Genomic DNA, 15,397 nt, shown 5'->3' on the forward strand with positions numbered 1-15,397 from the left:
AGATCATTGATCCAAAATATGTGGAGCTAATATCGATTCTGTAAATTTTATAAATGATTCACAGCGAGCTGAAAAATACAACTATGGTAACAGTTATAATTAGAATTCGCCAAGAATTTTAAGGGTTGGGCTCAAGACAGTGGCGGAGCCACCTTATTCTCAGGGGTTCATCTGAACCCCCTTCAGCGGAAAATTATATTATTTATACATGATTAAAATATTTTTTTAGGTATATATAATAAATGTTGAATCCCCTTCGGCTATTTCGTGTGTCTATTTCTTCAGATTTTGAACCCCCTTATTGAAAATTCTGGCTCAAGATAATTTGAATTGGGTTCAATCTCAACTCATTCAAGTCCTAACCCATTTTAAAAGAATCCTCAATTGAGCCCAATTTAATCTCCAATTTCAACCTATTTTAAGACTCTTTATTTGCATGGATGTAATATATGTTCTTATACTGAAGATATGAATTACTATTTATTTTATATCTTTTAGAATTTATGAATCCATTTGTAACATCTTTTTTCAAATTTTCTTGAATTAAAATTCAAATTGTGGTTATAAAATTTAAATGATAATATATTAAAATTATTAAGATTAAGCGGGTCAAGACCCAATCCGTTTTAAAGCCCATTTAAACCCAATCCAATTGAGCTCAAAGTAAACTTGAGCGGGTTAGAAACCAACTCAATTTCTATTTTAACTCATTTTAATATCTCTAATTTCAACCCAACCCACCCATTTGTCCTATCGCAGAAGTTGAAAAAGCAGAAAGAAAGAGTTTAGTTTCAAGTAGTTCATTGACTTACTGAAGAGATGCATATCAATATTTCTCTAATCGATAACTTGCCATGAGTCCTAAAATGGGCCAAGTAAATGAAATACATTATTGCAAATAAGAGTCGGTTGACAGATTATGCGACAGTTTCACTCTCTAAGATGTATACGTCAAGGATTCAGAATAAACTTTTAATTCGGGTCAAAATGAATCAAGTAATAGATCATAAAACGCTTCAAGATCCAATTCAATTCAATTTTTACTAAGTTTTAATTGCCTTATTTATTCTATTAAAATATTTATTACATATAAGATTAATATTTTCTTTATTATGGCTATAGATAACATATCAAATTGAAAAAAAAATTGACAAAATTTCTCATGAGTCAATTTGGTCATATATCAACCCAACTTTTAATGGATTAAATGAGGTGGGTTGAAATGAATTGAGCTAATAAATAGACAGACAAACTTAAACGAATTGAACAAGTTTGAATTTGATTTTATTACCCTATTAAACATATACAATTTATCCAACAAAATTATATGTATTGATACAATAAAATTTGAACAACACATACGATATATCCAACAAATATGGATTGAATATATACATAGCAATCATATACATCTTCAAACGAATAGATAGATAGCAAATCAATATAACTCTAAATTAATAGTACTACAGTAAAACCTCACTAAACTAATACTCGGTTAATTAATAATATTTTTAAGATAATAATTTTCTCCGGTTTCGATTTGGGCCAATGGAAAAAATTACTCATTTCAATAAGATAATAAGATAATATATTTTCAAAAGACCCCTATATAAATGTATGGTCCCATTAATATTATAAATTAATAATTCTTTAAAAGTACAAATATATCTAAGAAAATTTAGTGAAATATGATTTTATTATGTTCTGTTTTTTATTAAAATTTAAATCTAGTTGAAGTTCATCTCTAACTTTTCTTATTGCATCCAAATGTTTCGGTGTTTTCTTTTTTAATTGCACCATAAAATTGTGAAGAGTTCTAAATGCAAGTGTTTCCTTACACGTAACTAGTTCTAAAGGTATTGTATCATCTTCAACTTTATCATCAACATTATTTTTCCAATGATATCCACAACTTGTTCTAAGCTCTAGACTTCCGAACATGTATCATTTTCACTCATTCAATAGGTTATTAACGTCCATTTTATTGCGGTAATCAAAATCATTAATCATGACCTGAAGTTCACGAATGACATTTTTATAAGTGGTTCTTTTAAATTCTTTGAGATTTCATTCCTGAATAATTTTTTCGATGTCGAAACACTACCTCTACAGAATAATAATATTTCATAATCTCATCTATATTAATTTAGAGAGGTTTTAGTGTATTTTGATAATCATGCTAATGAGCATATGCTACGTGGCCTCCTATCTTTCACTGTTTCCGTCCGACAATTTTACATGATTGACCAAAACTAAAGAAAATACAGTATTTTTCTTCTTTTCTTCATTTGAGAAAAATGGCAGTTGTTACAGTGTTGAGGGGCGTCTCTCATGGCCGCTTACCACTACTCCCTCACTCTCAGGTCTCCTTCTACTACCTTTTTTACCATCTGGGTATTTTGAATCTTTGAATTTAATTTCATTTATTTTGCAGTTGCCGATAGTTAGACCAAGAAACATTGCTTATCGGAATCGTCCCAATGTTTTGCGAGTTTTTGCTCGTTATTCTCAGGCACAGGATCTATTTACTTCTCGTCTTCAAGGTGCTTTACTTTACATTCATAAGCTGTAAATTCCCTTTTCCCCTATTAGGAAAAAGAGAACAGACTAATTATAATCACTCATTAGTCAAGCATTAGCAGAATTACAACGTCTGTCAAAAAATCCCTCTTTATGTTATGGACATGTGACTTCAGCTGTGGAAATAGCCTCTTGCTGTGTAGGATACACCCTTATGGTCCAACCCTTTCGACCTCACGCATAACTGGAGCTTAGTGCACCGGGCAATGGAAATCTTTATAATTAAGGGGTAAATTCTTTTATAAAAGAGATTATGGGGAGAAATTATGGGTTCTTGAGTTTCTTCAGTGGGATTATGTTGTCAATTATCATAAGAAGAATTTCCCTGAATGGAAGTACAATATATTGAACTTGGCCACTTTATTCTATTAATTTGCATTAGACAGTCTGGATGCCTTTTGCTTTGGGTTGCTCTGAGTTTTGATTTGGCACAGATATTTTAATTCACCTCATTAAGGGCACAGAATCAGTTTGACACCTTTTTATAGGTTATGATGATAGAAAGCTTTTGGAAAATGCTTTGCATTTTAAGTATTCTGAAATACTTCGTAGTTTGTCATTGTTGAGCTTAACTCAAGCTATTTTTCTCTATCTGGTAGATCGTCTAGAGAACTTGCCCAAACTTGTGGAGGATATTGTCCAAACATCTCTAAGCACAGGTCCTCGTGGAGCCTTAAGGTTAGCTCAGGGTGTCCAAGCTGTAGTTGGAGTAGGCAGTGAGTGGCTGCAAGATATATCTAAGGTAACAACTTCTAAGTGCTAACTATCAACTTATTCTCAATAAAAAACAAATTTTATAAGTAACTAATAAGAAAATTTCATGGTGTGGTTTTGTTTTATCAACATATTTAAAGGGGTAATTCACAGTTGAATGTATGTTGTTTCCCAAGTCCCATTAAGGTTCATATTGTTCTGAACTAAATTACTTAAATGTATAAAATGAACTTTTTGTAAGTGTGGTAAAACCATATACCAGCTTGGGTGGTAGTCATTACTATAGCAAAGCTTCTTTAGTTGAACTCCTTGAGCCCTCAAAACCACGCAAATTTAGAATCCACAATTCAACTTGTACTTGAGCAATATTATGACTAAAGCACCCTACTCCACAACAAAAAGGGAAAGAATCTGTTTTGCTTGTTCTCTTGACTTATCTTTTCGAATAATCTACTTCACCAAGTTCTTTCATAGATTTAGACTGTTAACAGGTGTAATTTTCTTTAATTTTATTTAATTTACTTTTTAGACGGCAAACTCGTCCACTGGACTACCGACTCAGCTGCAGCTTGGGCTATTATCTCCCCTATATTTGAGGAAATTGTTTGAACGCATGGGTGCAACTTATATCAAATTAGGTCAGGTAAGGATGAATCAAGATCATCTTACTGGCTGTCATGATCTTTCATTTACATGCCAATGACACATGACTTTATTGCCATACCATCTGCAGTTTATTGCATCCGCACCCACGTTGTTTCCACCGGAGTATGTTCAAGAATTCCAGTACTGTTTTGACAGGGCTCCTGCAGTTCCTTATGAACAGATCCAAACAATCTTGCGTGAGGAACTAGGCAGACCAATTGATACCGTGTTCGAATATATTGATCCCACACCAGTTGCCTCTGCATCGATTGCTCAGGTTCATGATTTTTTTCCGTTGTCTTGTGTTTCATGACAATTGATGATTCCATTCTTCAAAATGTTTTATCATCTGCTCTCTTAAATGGCTCAACTATGTTAAATTTTCAGGTGCATGGTGCAAGAATAAGAGGCACAGGAGAGGATGTAGTGATAAAGGTTTTGAAACCTGGAATAGAAGATATTTTGGTTGCAGATTTGAACTTTATTTACATTGCAGCACGTATCCTGGAGTTTTTGAGTCCCGATCTAAGCCGTGCATCTCTGGTATAATGCATATAGTTTTAAACATTTTACTGTGACTGCTGATATGATTATTATTTTCCTCTAGAATTTCTACTCTTGTTATCTTTCGATGAATTATTTAAATTTATCCTCAAATTCTTAAGAAAAAGCATCCCCTGCCTCTTCATCAACAAAAGGAAAGAGGAGTGGTTCTTGGAGCACATACTACTTTCTGAAACAGCTTCTTAAACTAAAGTAATGGGCATCTCTAACACCATAACTGCAATTTAAACCTTAACCTGTCTAATGTAAATCCTTTCTGCTCATTGGTTGGATTATACGTTGCCAGATTGCAATGTTATATAGATTTTGCCTATATGTAGAAGGTGTGGCCCTGTTGCATCTCTTTTATTCATACTATTGTCCAAATTATACTTTTTTTGTATTTTTAATTTTTATTTATTGCTGCTCTATTTCAGTTTTGGTGACTAGTTCTTGTGAACTTGTTGGGACTGGAGCATGTTTCCATATAAACAACAGTTTTGCTTTTGTCTATATCTCAAACTTCCTCACCACCCTGTCCCAAATTTGTTTCCTTGTTTGCAATTTTTATACAGGTTGCTATTGTCAAAGACATACGAGAATCAATGCTAGAAGAAGTTGACTTCAACAAGGAGGCTACAAATGTTGAGTCATTTAGGAGTTATTTAGCAGCCATGGGACTAACTAGGCAGGCCACTGCTCCAAAAGTCTACCGTCAATATAGTACTAAGCGTGTTTTGACTATGGAGAGGCTATATGGAGTACCTTTGACAGACTTAGACTCTATTAAGTCACTGGTTTCCAGTCCTGAGACCAGTCTTATTACTGCCCTAAATGTTTGGTAACATTTCTGATCTTGTTTTAGTCTGTTTGGCTTTTATGTTCAGTTTACTCTGACCAGTAGAGTTTGATATCTTTGGCCCATATGCAGGTTTGGAAGTCTGCTTGCCTGTGAATCTTTCCATGCCGATGTACATGCTGGCAATTTGTGGCAACTACGTGATGGGCGTATTGGGTTCCTTGACTTCGGTACCTACACATCTTTTCTCCTCCATCCTTCTTTTGGTTTTTTTTTTTGGCTACAAAGTAGGCCAAAAGTTTGTGTGGGCTGTGGATAATTGGTGTCATCTGCTTCATATTTTTTATGTGTTTCTTCAGAATATATATAATTCTTTCTTTTTTGTCCGAGCCCAGGGCCAGCATGACAATCATTTAAGAGAAAGAAAGTGCATGAGAATAGTTTTCAGAAAAAGGCTACAAGGAAAATGCACAAGATACGAAACTTATGTCCTAGTGGATATTCTGCTCAGTAAAAGGAATAATTGGTTAAAATTGTCATGTAGCAAGATACTCCGTTTTGTACAAAGTTCTTACTAAATACTCCCTCTATCCCAATTTATGTGGCGGGGTTTGACTGGGGCCTGGAGGTTAAAAATGAAAGACCTTAGAAACTTGTGGTCTAACACAAGACATAGAGATTTGTGTTGTTATGAATCATCTTAAGAACAAAATGAGAAGTTAAAAGTTAAATTGTTTCTAAATAAGGAAGTATGACATTCTATTTGGAACAGATTAAAAAGGAAAGTATGCTGCATAAATTGGGACGGAGGGAGTATTAGTTATCTACCTGATTTTTTGTAGAAGCTTATATTTATAAATGAAATGCAGTCTTAGGATCACCAAGTTTTGCTAGCAAATAGTTTACCAACTTGGATGGCAAAGCAATTTCTGACCCATTTGCTGGTTGAGAAACTGCTGACTAGTCATCATGGATTCCTTTTCTTAACTAAGGGTTCAGAAAACTGTGTTCTGTCTCATTCCTGATCAAACTTCAATAGATTATTTAGCTCTAGTTTCCCGATGAGAATGTTATTAGCAGCTAGTTTTATTTATTTAACCACATAAATTGATCTGTGCAGACTCTACATTAATTTTTTCCTATGGTTGGGGTATGGGCATGCTAATTTAAGTTAAATATCGAAAATGGGCATGCCAATTGAGTTAAAACTTCCCTGTTAACATCTTTTCAATCAAACGGAAATACTAAAAACGGTTAAGGATTTCCTATGCAGGAATTGTTGGTCGTATATCTCCAAAGACATGGGCTGCTATGGAAGTATTTCTGCAATCTATAGCAATTGAAGATTATGAGTCGATGGCATCTGCTCTAATTGACATGGGTGCTACTGGAAAGGATGTGGACTCGAAGGCTTTTGCGAGGGACTTGGAGAAAATATTTTTGTCAATTCAGGTAAAATATAAGATCCAGCATAAGTTCTGTAGATTCTGATGAAAGTTTTATATGCTGCTGTTGCCTTCTCTTCCCTTAAAGTTCCTGTGTATACTTGTCCTTGGGTTGGGATCGGCTAGTCAATGTTTATTGGCTACATATGGTTCATCAACCAAAGAGCCATATTTTTGAAGGCTGCAAGACTGGAAAAAGTTATTATATTTCTCCATCATTAACTGACAAATAGAAGGACATAAGCGAGAAAGCAATCCGAAATGAATCAAATGGAGGTGGTTTTGAATTCTATCATTTCATCCTTGTCTTGAACCTAGTCAACTGTTAATTCAGAGACTGAAGTTTCGAATATGATGGATGTCTTATTATAGAATTTCCTTTGTTGGAATCCTAGTAAAGTAAAAAGATAAGAGAGAGGAAGCCCTTCTGGGAAATAGTAGTTATTAGTTTTGGATGGTAAGTCATTGATATTGTCTTCATTCTGGGCAGCTCTCCTGCCTGGAGAACCACAAATTTCACGCTACAAAATTTTTATTTCATTGGACTAGCTGAGCTTCAACTAATAATTTTCTGACCCATATCGTTATTTCTACACAGGATTTAGATACAGAAATCGTTGTTGCAGCTGCCAGGGACACAAGTACAAATGCTACTACTGTTGCTGCCAATGTAGCATTTGATGAGAGACAGATGAATGCACTATTTCTGGACGTGGTAATGCAATTTTAGCTCTAGTATTAATCTATACATATTCTTTTCCACAGCTATGGCTTTGTGCTTCAAACTTATGACGTAACCAAAGTCAGACATCACTTTCCTATTTGGTCCTAAGTTTGCATGATTAATAAAAACAAGGCCATTTGTCTAGAAGTATCACATACTCTTCTATTTTTTTTCTTTCTCTGGTACTCGAGATGTCCTGATATTAGGCTAATTATATGTGAAATGAACAGTTTATTAGATCTCCAGTGCGAAATGTCAAATAAATGCAGCAAAAAGTGTTGCATTTTGTCTTCTAAAAATCTTTTATCATACAAAAAAATGCTGAACTAGTACATAGGCTTAAGTGCAGATGTTTATATCTTTTTCACTTTGGTGTAAGATGCAGAATGTTTATGATACTGACACCTCATTTGTATTCCTTAGTTCCTTCCATTCATAAAGGGACACCGAGTTTATGCTTGTACATATTCATGCACTTTTGTGGAATAAGATACTTACAGAGGAAAGAAATGAAATAAAATGCTGTTATTTTTCTCCTTGTCCCTGTAACCTCTATTTTCTGATCCATGTTCTTCAATGTTTGGCAGGTTAGAGTTAGTGAATCTTATGGATTGAAATTTCCTCGTGAGTTTGCGCTTCTGATGAAGCAACTTCTCTATTTTGACCGCTACACCAGATTGTTAGCTCCAAACATGAACATGTATCGAGATCAGAGGATCAACGTCGTCTCTAATCAAAGACAAAGGAACATATACCAATGATGATTGTAAGTCACACCAAGAGATTGTTGCCCTTCCTGGGATTTTCTAATATACTGTAGTCTGTAAGTTGTAACCTATCAAAAGAAAAGATTTTCTAATATACTGTATATAATAGCAAACTTTGAAAAGAAATTGTATCATATTTTCTGATGTATGTTGTTGGTTGATGTGTAGAGAACTTTGAATTTTTGTTCGTTCTCTACCCTAATAATATCTTTACTATACGACCATTATCTAGAATGTCTGATGGCTGACTAATTGATGTAACAATAGTTCAACCCATACCCAATATTATCCAAACTCATTTCAAATATTAATGGTTAAACTGCGATAAGAATGTCCTCAAGTAATCGTTGTTCTATATGTAGCTTTCCCCATGACACACCCTTGGCTCAAGTGAAGCATATAAAGAATAATGGAGACAAGAACAGTAGCAACCACAAACAGTATGATAAACGACAATATTGATAAGGAAATTAAACAATGAACTTTAGAAGATAAGAAGAAAAACTGAATATGTCCTTTATTCTAAATATACATATAATTATCATCACACAAATAACTAGAAATCCAGACACTTTTACCATGAACACCTCAATTTTTCTATACAACCTACAAGCTGCCACTTTGATTTCACCTGTACATAGTGTGAAGTGAAAAACTATAGAGAAAAAAATGATACTCAGGATATACAAATGGATGAGCGCCTAAACGAAATATTGTTTGTGTTTCAACATCTTTAACACCAAGAATATCGATCCCTTTATGTCAAGTATCTATCAAAAATTACCAATCTATTGCTCTTTGTTGCCTAATGACTTGCCTCTTTCTTTTTGATCGTTGTTTCATTTCCTGAAAGTTGAGCCAGTCACCAATGTATCACTTCGCTTGGCGATTCATAACCCATAAGCCGATGAAGAGGAGAGCCTCCGTTTGGTCGTACTTCCTCAATTTCTGAAGATGATACTTTTCCCCACTTAGACATCTTAGCTGAAGGCTCTGGTGATCCAAAGGTCCCCATACGAGGTTCCCTCATGACGGATTTCATTTTTCTGTCTTTTGTGGGAGCATAAGAACTACTAGAGGATATCTCTCCATTGAAAGAGGTCCTTCCACGAGGTTGAATTGGAGGTAGTGAAGGCTCCCCTTCAGTAGAGATGCTTCTGCAGAAAGATGGTCCCAAATCATCAGAACACGATATTCGTTCAGTACGGGGACAAGAATTAAGATGATATTCATATGCCAGATTCTGATGATCAGTGACACCAGTGCTGTCATCAACCTCACTTGGTGGAGGAGCTAAAGCCTCTGCATGGAATGGGACTACATGTATCTGGTTTTGGAGAGAAAACTTCAGCACCTTCCTACAAGCATTGCATCTAAGCTGATGGCATCTCCTTTTGAAAAGAAGAAAGTCTGCAGGCAGCTGTAGAAGTTCGTTGCAGTAGTAACAAGAAATTATTGGGGCTCCACCAGCTACTGGTCGGAGATGCCGCATTTTTGAGTATTTTTCTCGCAGATACAGTTTCTTCATCTCATGATCTTTGTGCCTCCTATCATCAGATTTTGTATCATGGTCCCATCGAGAATACTCAGAGCTTGAGTAATGCTGAGGGCTTGAAGAATCAGACTGGAGGTGATTGCAGCAGTTACAGCTGGAATAGCCAACCCCACGGCCTTTGTTATAGCAAACTGAAGGATGCAGCTGCGCTGAGAAATGCCGGACCTTAGGGGAGCAATGTGAACACAGGCAATCAGCTTGGTGCCTGTAATGTGAAACCTCTGCAGAAAAAGGTATTCTTGAGCTTTTACGTTGTTGCGGCCAGCCTTTTCCATGACTGCCTCTTACAGGATATCTAGAATAGTTCAAATCACCACTTACTTCACCATCTTCCAAAAACTGATCGTAGTATGAGGGGTTATACTCTTCATCCCTCATTGGCTCTGCAGAAAACCGCCCATTGGCTCCATTGGCCATCCTTGTAGTAATACGTGTCTGGCGCAATTGATCTTCAAGTTCATACACCATTCTCAACAATTGTATTTTGTCTGGTTCTGAATCTGAGGGCTTTCTGGGTGGAAGGAGACCAGAATGGTGGGTCATATTTTTCCGATAATTTGAAGGGTTTCCATGATTATGTCCTGCATGAGAACCTGTTGAAATAAACGGAAATGTTGTGGCATGCTCATCCTTGTCCAATGTCATTCTACCTCCAGAGGCCTGACCACGTTTTCTAGACTGAGGCTTCTGACTCCAGTTGCTGCCTTCTGTAGCTTGATGACCCCTTCCTGGTAATGCTGTGGGAAAGTTCATTGCTCGCTGCACCATCTTCGACTCACCACTCATTTTGTGGTTTACTCGGCTTCTACCATCCAAAAGAAACTCACCAGGGCTGACAGGGTATGCTTCCTTAAACTTTCTGACAGGTTGGTGATTGTACTGATCAGGTATATCATCATTCTCGTCACATGAAGATGCACTGCCATCATAGCCATAGTAACTTCTATGTGTAGGAGATCTGATCATATTTCTGTGATTGACAGGAGGCTCAGATCGATAAATATTTAGAGGTTGATTTTCTAATGTATCCATAGAGCTTATACGGTCAAAACCTGAGGGAATCTCTTTATGAAATTGCTCAAATTGCTCGTAATCAGTAGCCATCAAAGTGTCTGATGTGATGCTTTCATTCAAAATACTTTGGAACATGTCAGAGCATGCAGATGACTGCTTCTCAAAGTCACTGGCTACCTCAGCAGATAAAGAGGTTTCCTTGGGGTACCTTACATTTTCAGAAGATTCTGCATTGTGACCTTGGAAATCATTTTGTCCCCTTCCAATGATTTGTTCCACAAGAGATTTGCTTTCAATTCCATCTTCATGTGCCCTACTTCCAGAAGACACTTTATCTCTGTGAATGACACATCCAGAGTAAGTAGAATTCTCATCAAGGGAGTTACTCTTATGATTAACTCCGCTTCTATTTTGATCATTTACAGTGCAGTCATCCACCAAGTTGCCTTCATCCAGTTCCAGTTGCTCTGTCACTTCAAGGGGTAAAACTTCCATATCTTGTTCAGTTTCATGGGTTGAGCATCCAGTGTCTTTATCCAGCTCCAGTTTCTCTCTCTTTTCAATAGCTGAACCTTCGGCATCTTCTTTCGCTTCAACAATTGAATTTCCCAATTCTGGACAAGTAAGTTGATCTGAGCTAGCAAGTCTATTGGAGAAGTTTTCTCCTCCTGCAAACTGGTGGTGATCCCGAGATCCATTTTCATACTGTTCCGTCTTTTCATCCAAAGAACAACTGTGTTCATCTCCTTTATGTACTGCAGATTTGGATAAAGGATCTTCATTCTCAAGGCAGCTAACCCCAGAAGAGCTTGGAAGCTCATCGGTGGAATTTAACTGTCGAGGTAGCTCCTTGTTATAGTCTCCAGCGCCCCCTTGATCTGACTTCTTCCATTCGTTCGGTGAAGAATCTCCTTTCAAAGGAGGACAAGCTTCTTCACTTGCGCTGCTTATTTCATTCTGATCAAGTACGTTGTTCTTTGTAGGAGCTCTTTTCCTATTCTTAGCTGCATCCAAGATAAAATTTGTGAGGAAGTCATTTCAACTTAAACCATAATTCACTTATGTTAACTCCCCACCCCCCTCTTTTTTCTAGAATTAATCACATATAAGAATTAAATATCTAATTCTACTGGCATACTAGGTTACCCATAAATATCTATTGGACTACTCTGAAATGCAAAGGATCTCCGGACTCCAGATAGTTGATACCACCAATAATTGTTCCCATTCCTTTATTTTTATCTAACAAAACTAGTTCTTTAGCATAGAACTGTTACTAAAGCTGTAAGAATAAGAGCTTAATCCATGTCCTCTAACAAGCCTAGATCTTTTTGTTGGGGTGAATACGCGCACTAGATCTTTTTCTTTTTCCTCCAACACTACATGTATTAACATAGGATGGGAGCAATGTAAGAGTTCAACCCATGGAAAAAATAATCTCTTACAAGCTAACACAATGTCATGAACCAGCACAAGACGACAGCTTAGTGCGTTGGACTATCATTAACAAACAAAATTGTAAAATATACAATGAAAGAAAAATGACCTTGGAGAATTGTGCCACATCCTCCACACTTGTAGACAGGAATGTCTGCTAACTCGGGAAGAACCAATTGGCATTTGGGACATCTAACAAACCGAACTTTAGTGGTTGCTTGATTACTCATGTTAGCTAGCAGAAACTGCAAAAAAGACGTGACAGAGAATAAGAAACCATTTGAATATGAACAACAAGCGCACAATAGCAGGTCAAATACTACTATGAAATAACACCATTTCCAAAAAAATAAATTGTATGTTTCCTTTTCCATTCTACGTTAATTCTCCCTAACAAAGACAACTCCGTAGCCGAGACCTCGGAGTACTTACAACTCCACCACAACCCTACCCTTGTTGGTGCTCTGAATTAATTCAATTGGAAAAATTGCTGATTCATTGAAAGACGGAAGCTAATGTTTCATTAAAGCATATGTATAGAATAGATCCAGAAATTAGAGATGGATTGGAGATCATAAGATTTAAACTCCAAAGTCAAAAGAATGATAAATACAGAAACCCGAAAAAAAGAAGATGAAAAATCAACTTTAGTAATCTACCATTGAAGAAGATGAAAGAGCATAATAATGGCTTCATCAAACAATTTTTAAGGAAATATAAACTCATTTGGTGGAGGAAGAAAAGATATACGGACCTGGGAAAGAAATTAGTTAGAAGAAGAAGTTTACGTTAACGGCAAGTATTAGCATTATAGTAAGTATCAACACCCGACCTCATTTTCTTCTTCTTCTTCTTCCAGAGAGAGAGAGAGAGAGAGAGAGAAAAGTCTTCCCTGGCGTGTAGAAAAGAAAGGTTGTCAACCCACAAGTCTAAGCTTCTCCAATATAGTAGTAGTAGTTTCTATATTTTCTTCCTGCTGTGTGAAATTGTAAAGAAATACTCCGTAGCTACTTTGTTGTGAACGGAGGGAAGAAACAGGGGAAAGGTGAACAAGTAGGAAGTTGGAATCGGCGATCAAATATTTAATGCGGAATACTGATAAAGATAAAGTCTTACTTTTCCACAATCCTATTATTTTGAGATGTCCAATATGAAATTAATAGATAATTTTACGCTTAGTTCTTAATTTATTCTTATCATTAATTCTAGAGCAACTTTCACATATAACAAACATAAAAATCATATTTATATGTTATAGTCATAGTTTGCATAATTGCGCTCCATAACAAATTTTATGTTTTGATTTGTATAATTTGCTAGAAACATTCAATTTTATACAAATTGTTCAATTTTGTATAAATTCATTTATACATTATAATTTGTATAATAAGATATGTATTTGTATAATTATAAGTGTATAGGACGAAAATATTTGTATTTGTATATACACTTTTCTCTCGCTTTATACAAACACAAACACATTTTATACCGAAAATGGCTAATTGTATACCGAATCAGATGGCAAAAAAATGGGATGTTTGCTGCGAATTACAATTAAAATAAACTATGACTATAACATTTAATTTGAATTAATAGTTTGTTATTTCATATAATTTTTTCTTAATTCTATTACATTTTTCAAGATATTGTATTTATTATATTCATAGGGTGATATAGTTAAATTATTCTTATATTTATAATTTCTTAAAAAAATATGCCAAGTCAATAATAGACAAATATTATTGGACCGAGGGGTATGTTTGTTCTACCCTACATGCTACCGTCTAATAATAAATCTAACAATCTAGATACTCTCATTTTTAATACTTTTTTACATTGAATTCACTGTACTTTTTAAAAATAATTGATTCAAATTCAAAATTCTAATAAATTTATACATATTTAATTGCTTTTTCACTTGAGGTTATTGTACATTTGTACTTAAAAATTGAGATAATTATTGTTTACGCATGTTTGTTGGTATAAATTGTCAAGAAGATGGTTATTTTTGGGGTAAGTCAGGTAATCAATATTGTTATGATGTATCATTAATTAACCATCAATCTCATGTTTTACAATATTATTATTTCACTACTTTGCTATTCAATGTATGGAAGAATCTAGACCTATAAATAATGGTGCAAAAGAGAGTTGAGATAGAAAAATATTTTAGTTCCCTAACTTATTTACAGTGCAAAAGAGATTTATTTATTTTATTGAAGAGAGGTGTATTTTTGGTGAAGTTTTGGACTTTTCAACTAATTAGAGTTGTTTGAATTAGAGCAACTTTTACATATAGCAAACATAAAAATCATATTTGTATGTTATAACTATATTTTTATGTGACGTTGTTAGGCTGTTATATCCTTGAGGAGACAAAGTAAGAGTTATACTGCTAATCAGTGTAGATTGTACCACAATATACTTGAATTTTCTTTAAAATAATGAAATATCCATGCATCAGCTTTAATGTATTTTTATTTATTTTATCTTTCAAACGGTAATTTTATAAATATATTCAATAACGTTAATTTTATGACCATGAAAAGTTTTCCAGGGAAAAAATTAAACGTCACATTTGAACTTTAAAATAGTAAATGAAAGGCAATTTGCAATTTAGAGATACTCGTATTATACATTAATTCACCAAAAATAAGATAAGATGAATAATTTGGGAAAATGAAAGAATTTAATGCTAAGAGAGAAGAAGCCCTAATTGAACTTTTCTACGTGTGGTTGAGAGTGTAGGTCCTAAACAGAAAATAGCCTCTCAAGTCATTGTCATTAATTTTAAATATAATTAATTGCATTGCTAGAATTAATTAAACAAATACATACTACAATTGGAAACTCTTTTGTACTATGACCATTCATTCTTTTTTTTCTCTAATGTTTCTTTTTTTGTGATTAAAGATTTCAAAACTCAAAAATCCATGCAGTGTGGGGCTACCAGTCTCTACATTCAAACACTTGTCATGGTAATTTTATACTAATATAAATGAGTACTATTTATATTTTAATTTATACTTCCTCCGTCCCATTTTTATAAATAATTGATTCATAATACTTGTCATTTCATAAAATCAATGCATAAATTAGCATATTGTTCCTTTTTTACCCTTGTGAGTTATTAGCATTGAAAACATACATTTGACCAACTTAGAAAAGTTAAGT

At 34.7% G+C, this 15,397-nt stretch overlaps 2 protein-coding genes across 4 annotated transcripts; one reads left to right on the top strand and one right to left on the bottom strand.

The window, feature by feature from the left end:
- The first annotated feature begins 2,238 nt into the window (after nucleotides 1-2,238).
- LOC102587381 (uncharacterized aarF domain-containing protein kinase At5g05200, chloroplastic) lies at nucleotides 2,239-8,451 on the top strand. Of its 2 annotated transcripts, XM_006367375.2 has the most exons (11): nucleotides 2,239-2,363; nucleotides 2,435-2,543; nucleotides 3,180-3,322; nucleotides 3,824-3,937; nucleotides 4,028-4,216; nucleotides 4,327-4,482; nucleotides 5,058-5,323; nucleotides 5,414-5,511; nucleotides 6,555-6,733; nucleotides 7,325-7,441; nucleotides 8,038-8,451. In XM_006367375.2, the coding sequence occupies exons 1-11, from the start codon at nucleotides 2,298-2,300 to the stop codon at nucleotides 8,209-8,211; spliced, it is 1,611 nt and encodes a 536-aa protein (XP_006367437.1). In that variant the 5' UTR covers nucleotides 2,239-2,297; the 3' UTR covers nucleotides 8,212-8,451. The 2 variants fall into 2 exon arrangements, with proteins under 2 accessions (XP_006367437.1, XP_015160901.1); XM_015305415.1 differs by lacking the exon at nucleotides 3,180-3,322 and having other exon boundaries at nucleotides 2,258-2,363.
- Nucleotides 8,452-8,709: 258 nt separating this feature from the next.
- LOC102587704 (uncharacterized) lies at nucleotides 8,710-13,301 on the bottom strand. 2 transcript variants are annotated; one of them, XM_015305417.1, is made up of 3 exons: nucleotides 13,056-13,301; nucleotides 12,333-12,468; nucleotides 8,710-11,790 (listed from the first exon to the last, which is right to left on the bottom strand). In XM_015305417.1, exons 2-3 carry the CDS (start codon nucleotides 12,451-12,453, stop codon nucleotides 9,080-9,082), a joined length of 2,832 nt encoding a protein of 943 aa, XP_015160903.1. In that variant the 5' UTR covers nucleotides 12,454-12,468; nucleotides 13,056-13,301; the 3' UTR covers nucleotides 8,710-9,079. The 2 variants fall into 2 exon arrangements, with proteins under 2 accessions (XP_015160903.1, XP_006367438.1); XM_006367376.2 differs by having other exon boundaries at nucleotides 12,978-13,301.
- Between the last annotated feature and the right edge of the window lie 2,096 nt (nucleotides 13,302-15,397).

This window comes from Solanum tuberosum, unplaced genomic scaffold (genome assembly GCF_000226075.1).
Source record: "Solanum tuberosum cultivar DM 1-3 516 R44 unplaced genomic scaffold, SolTub_3.0 scf00646, whole genome shotgun sequence".
Lineage (NCBI taxonomy): Eukaryota > Viridiplantae > Streptophyta > Magnoliopsida > Solanales > Solanaceae > Solanum > Solanum tuberosum.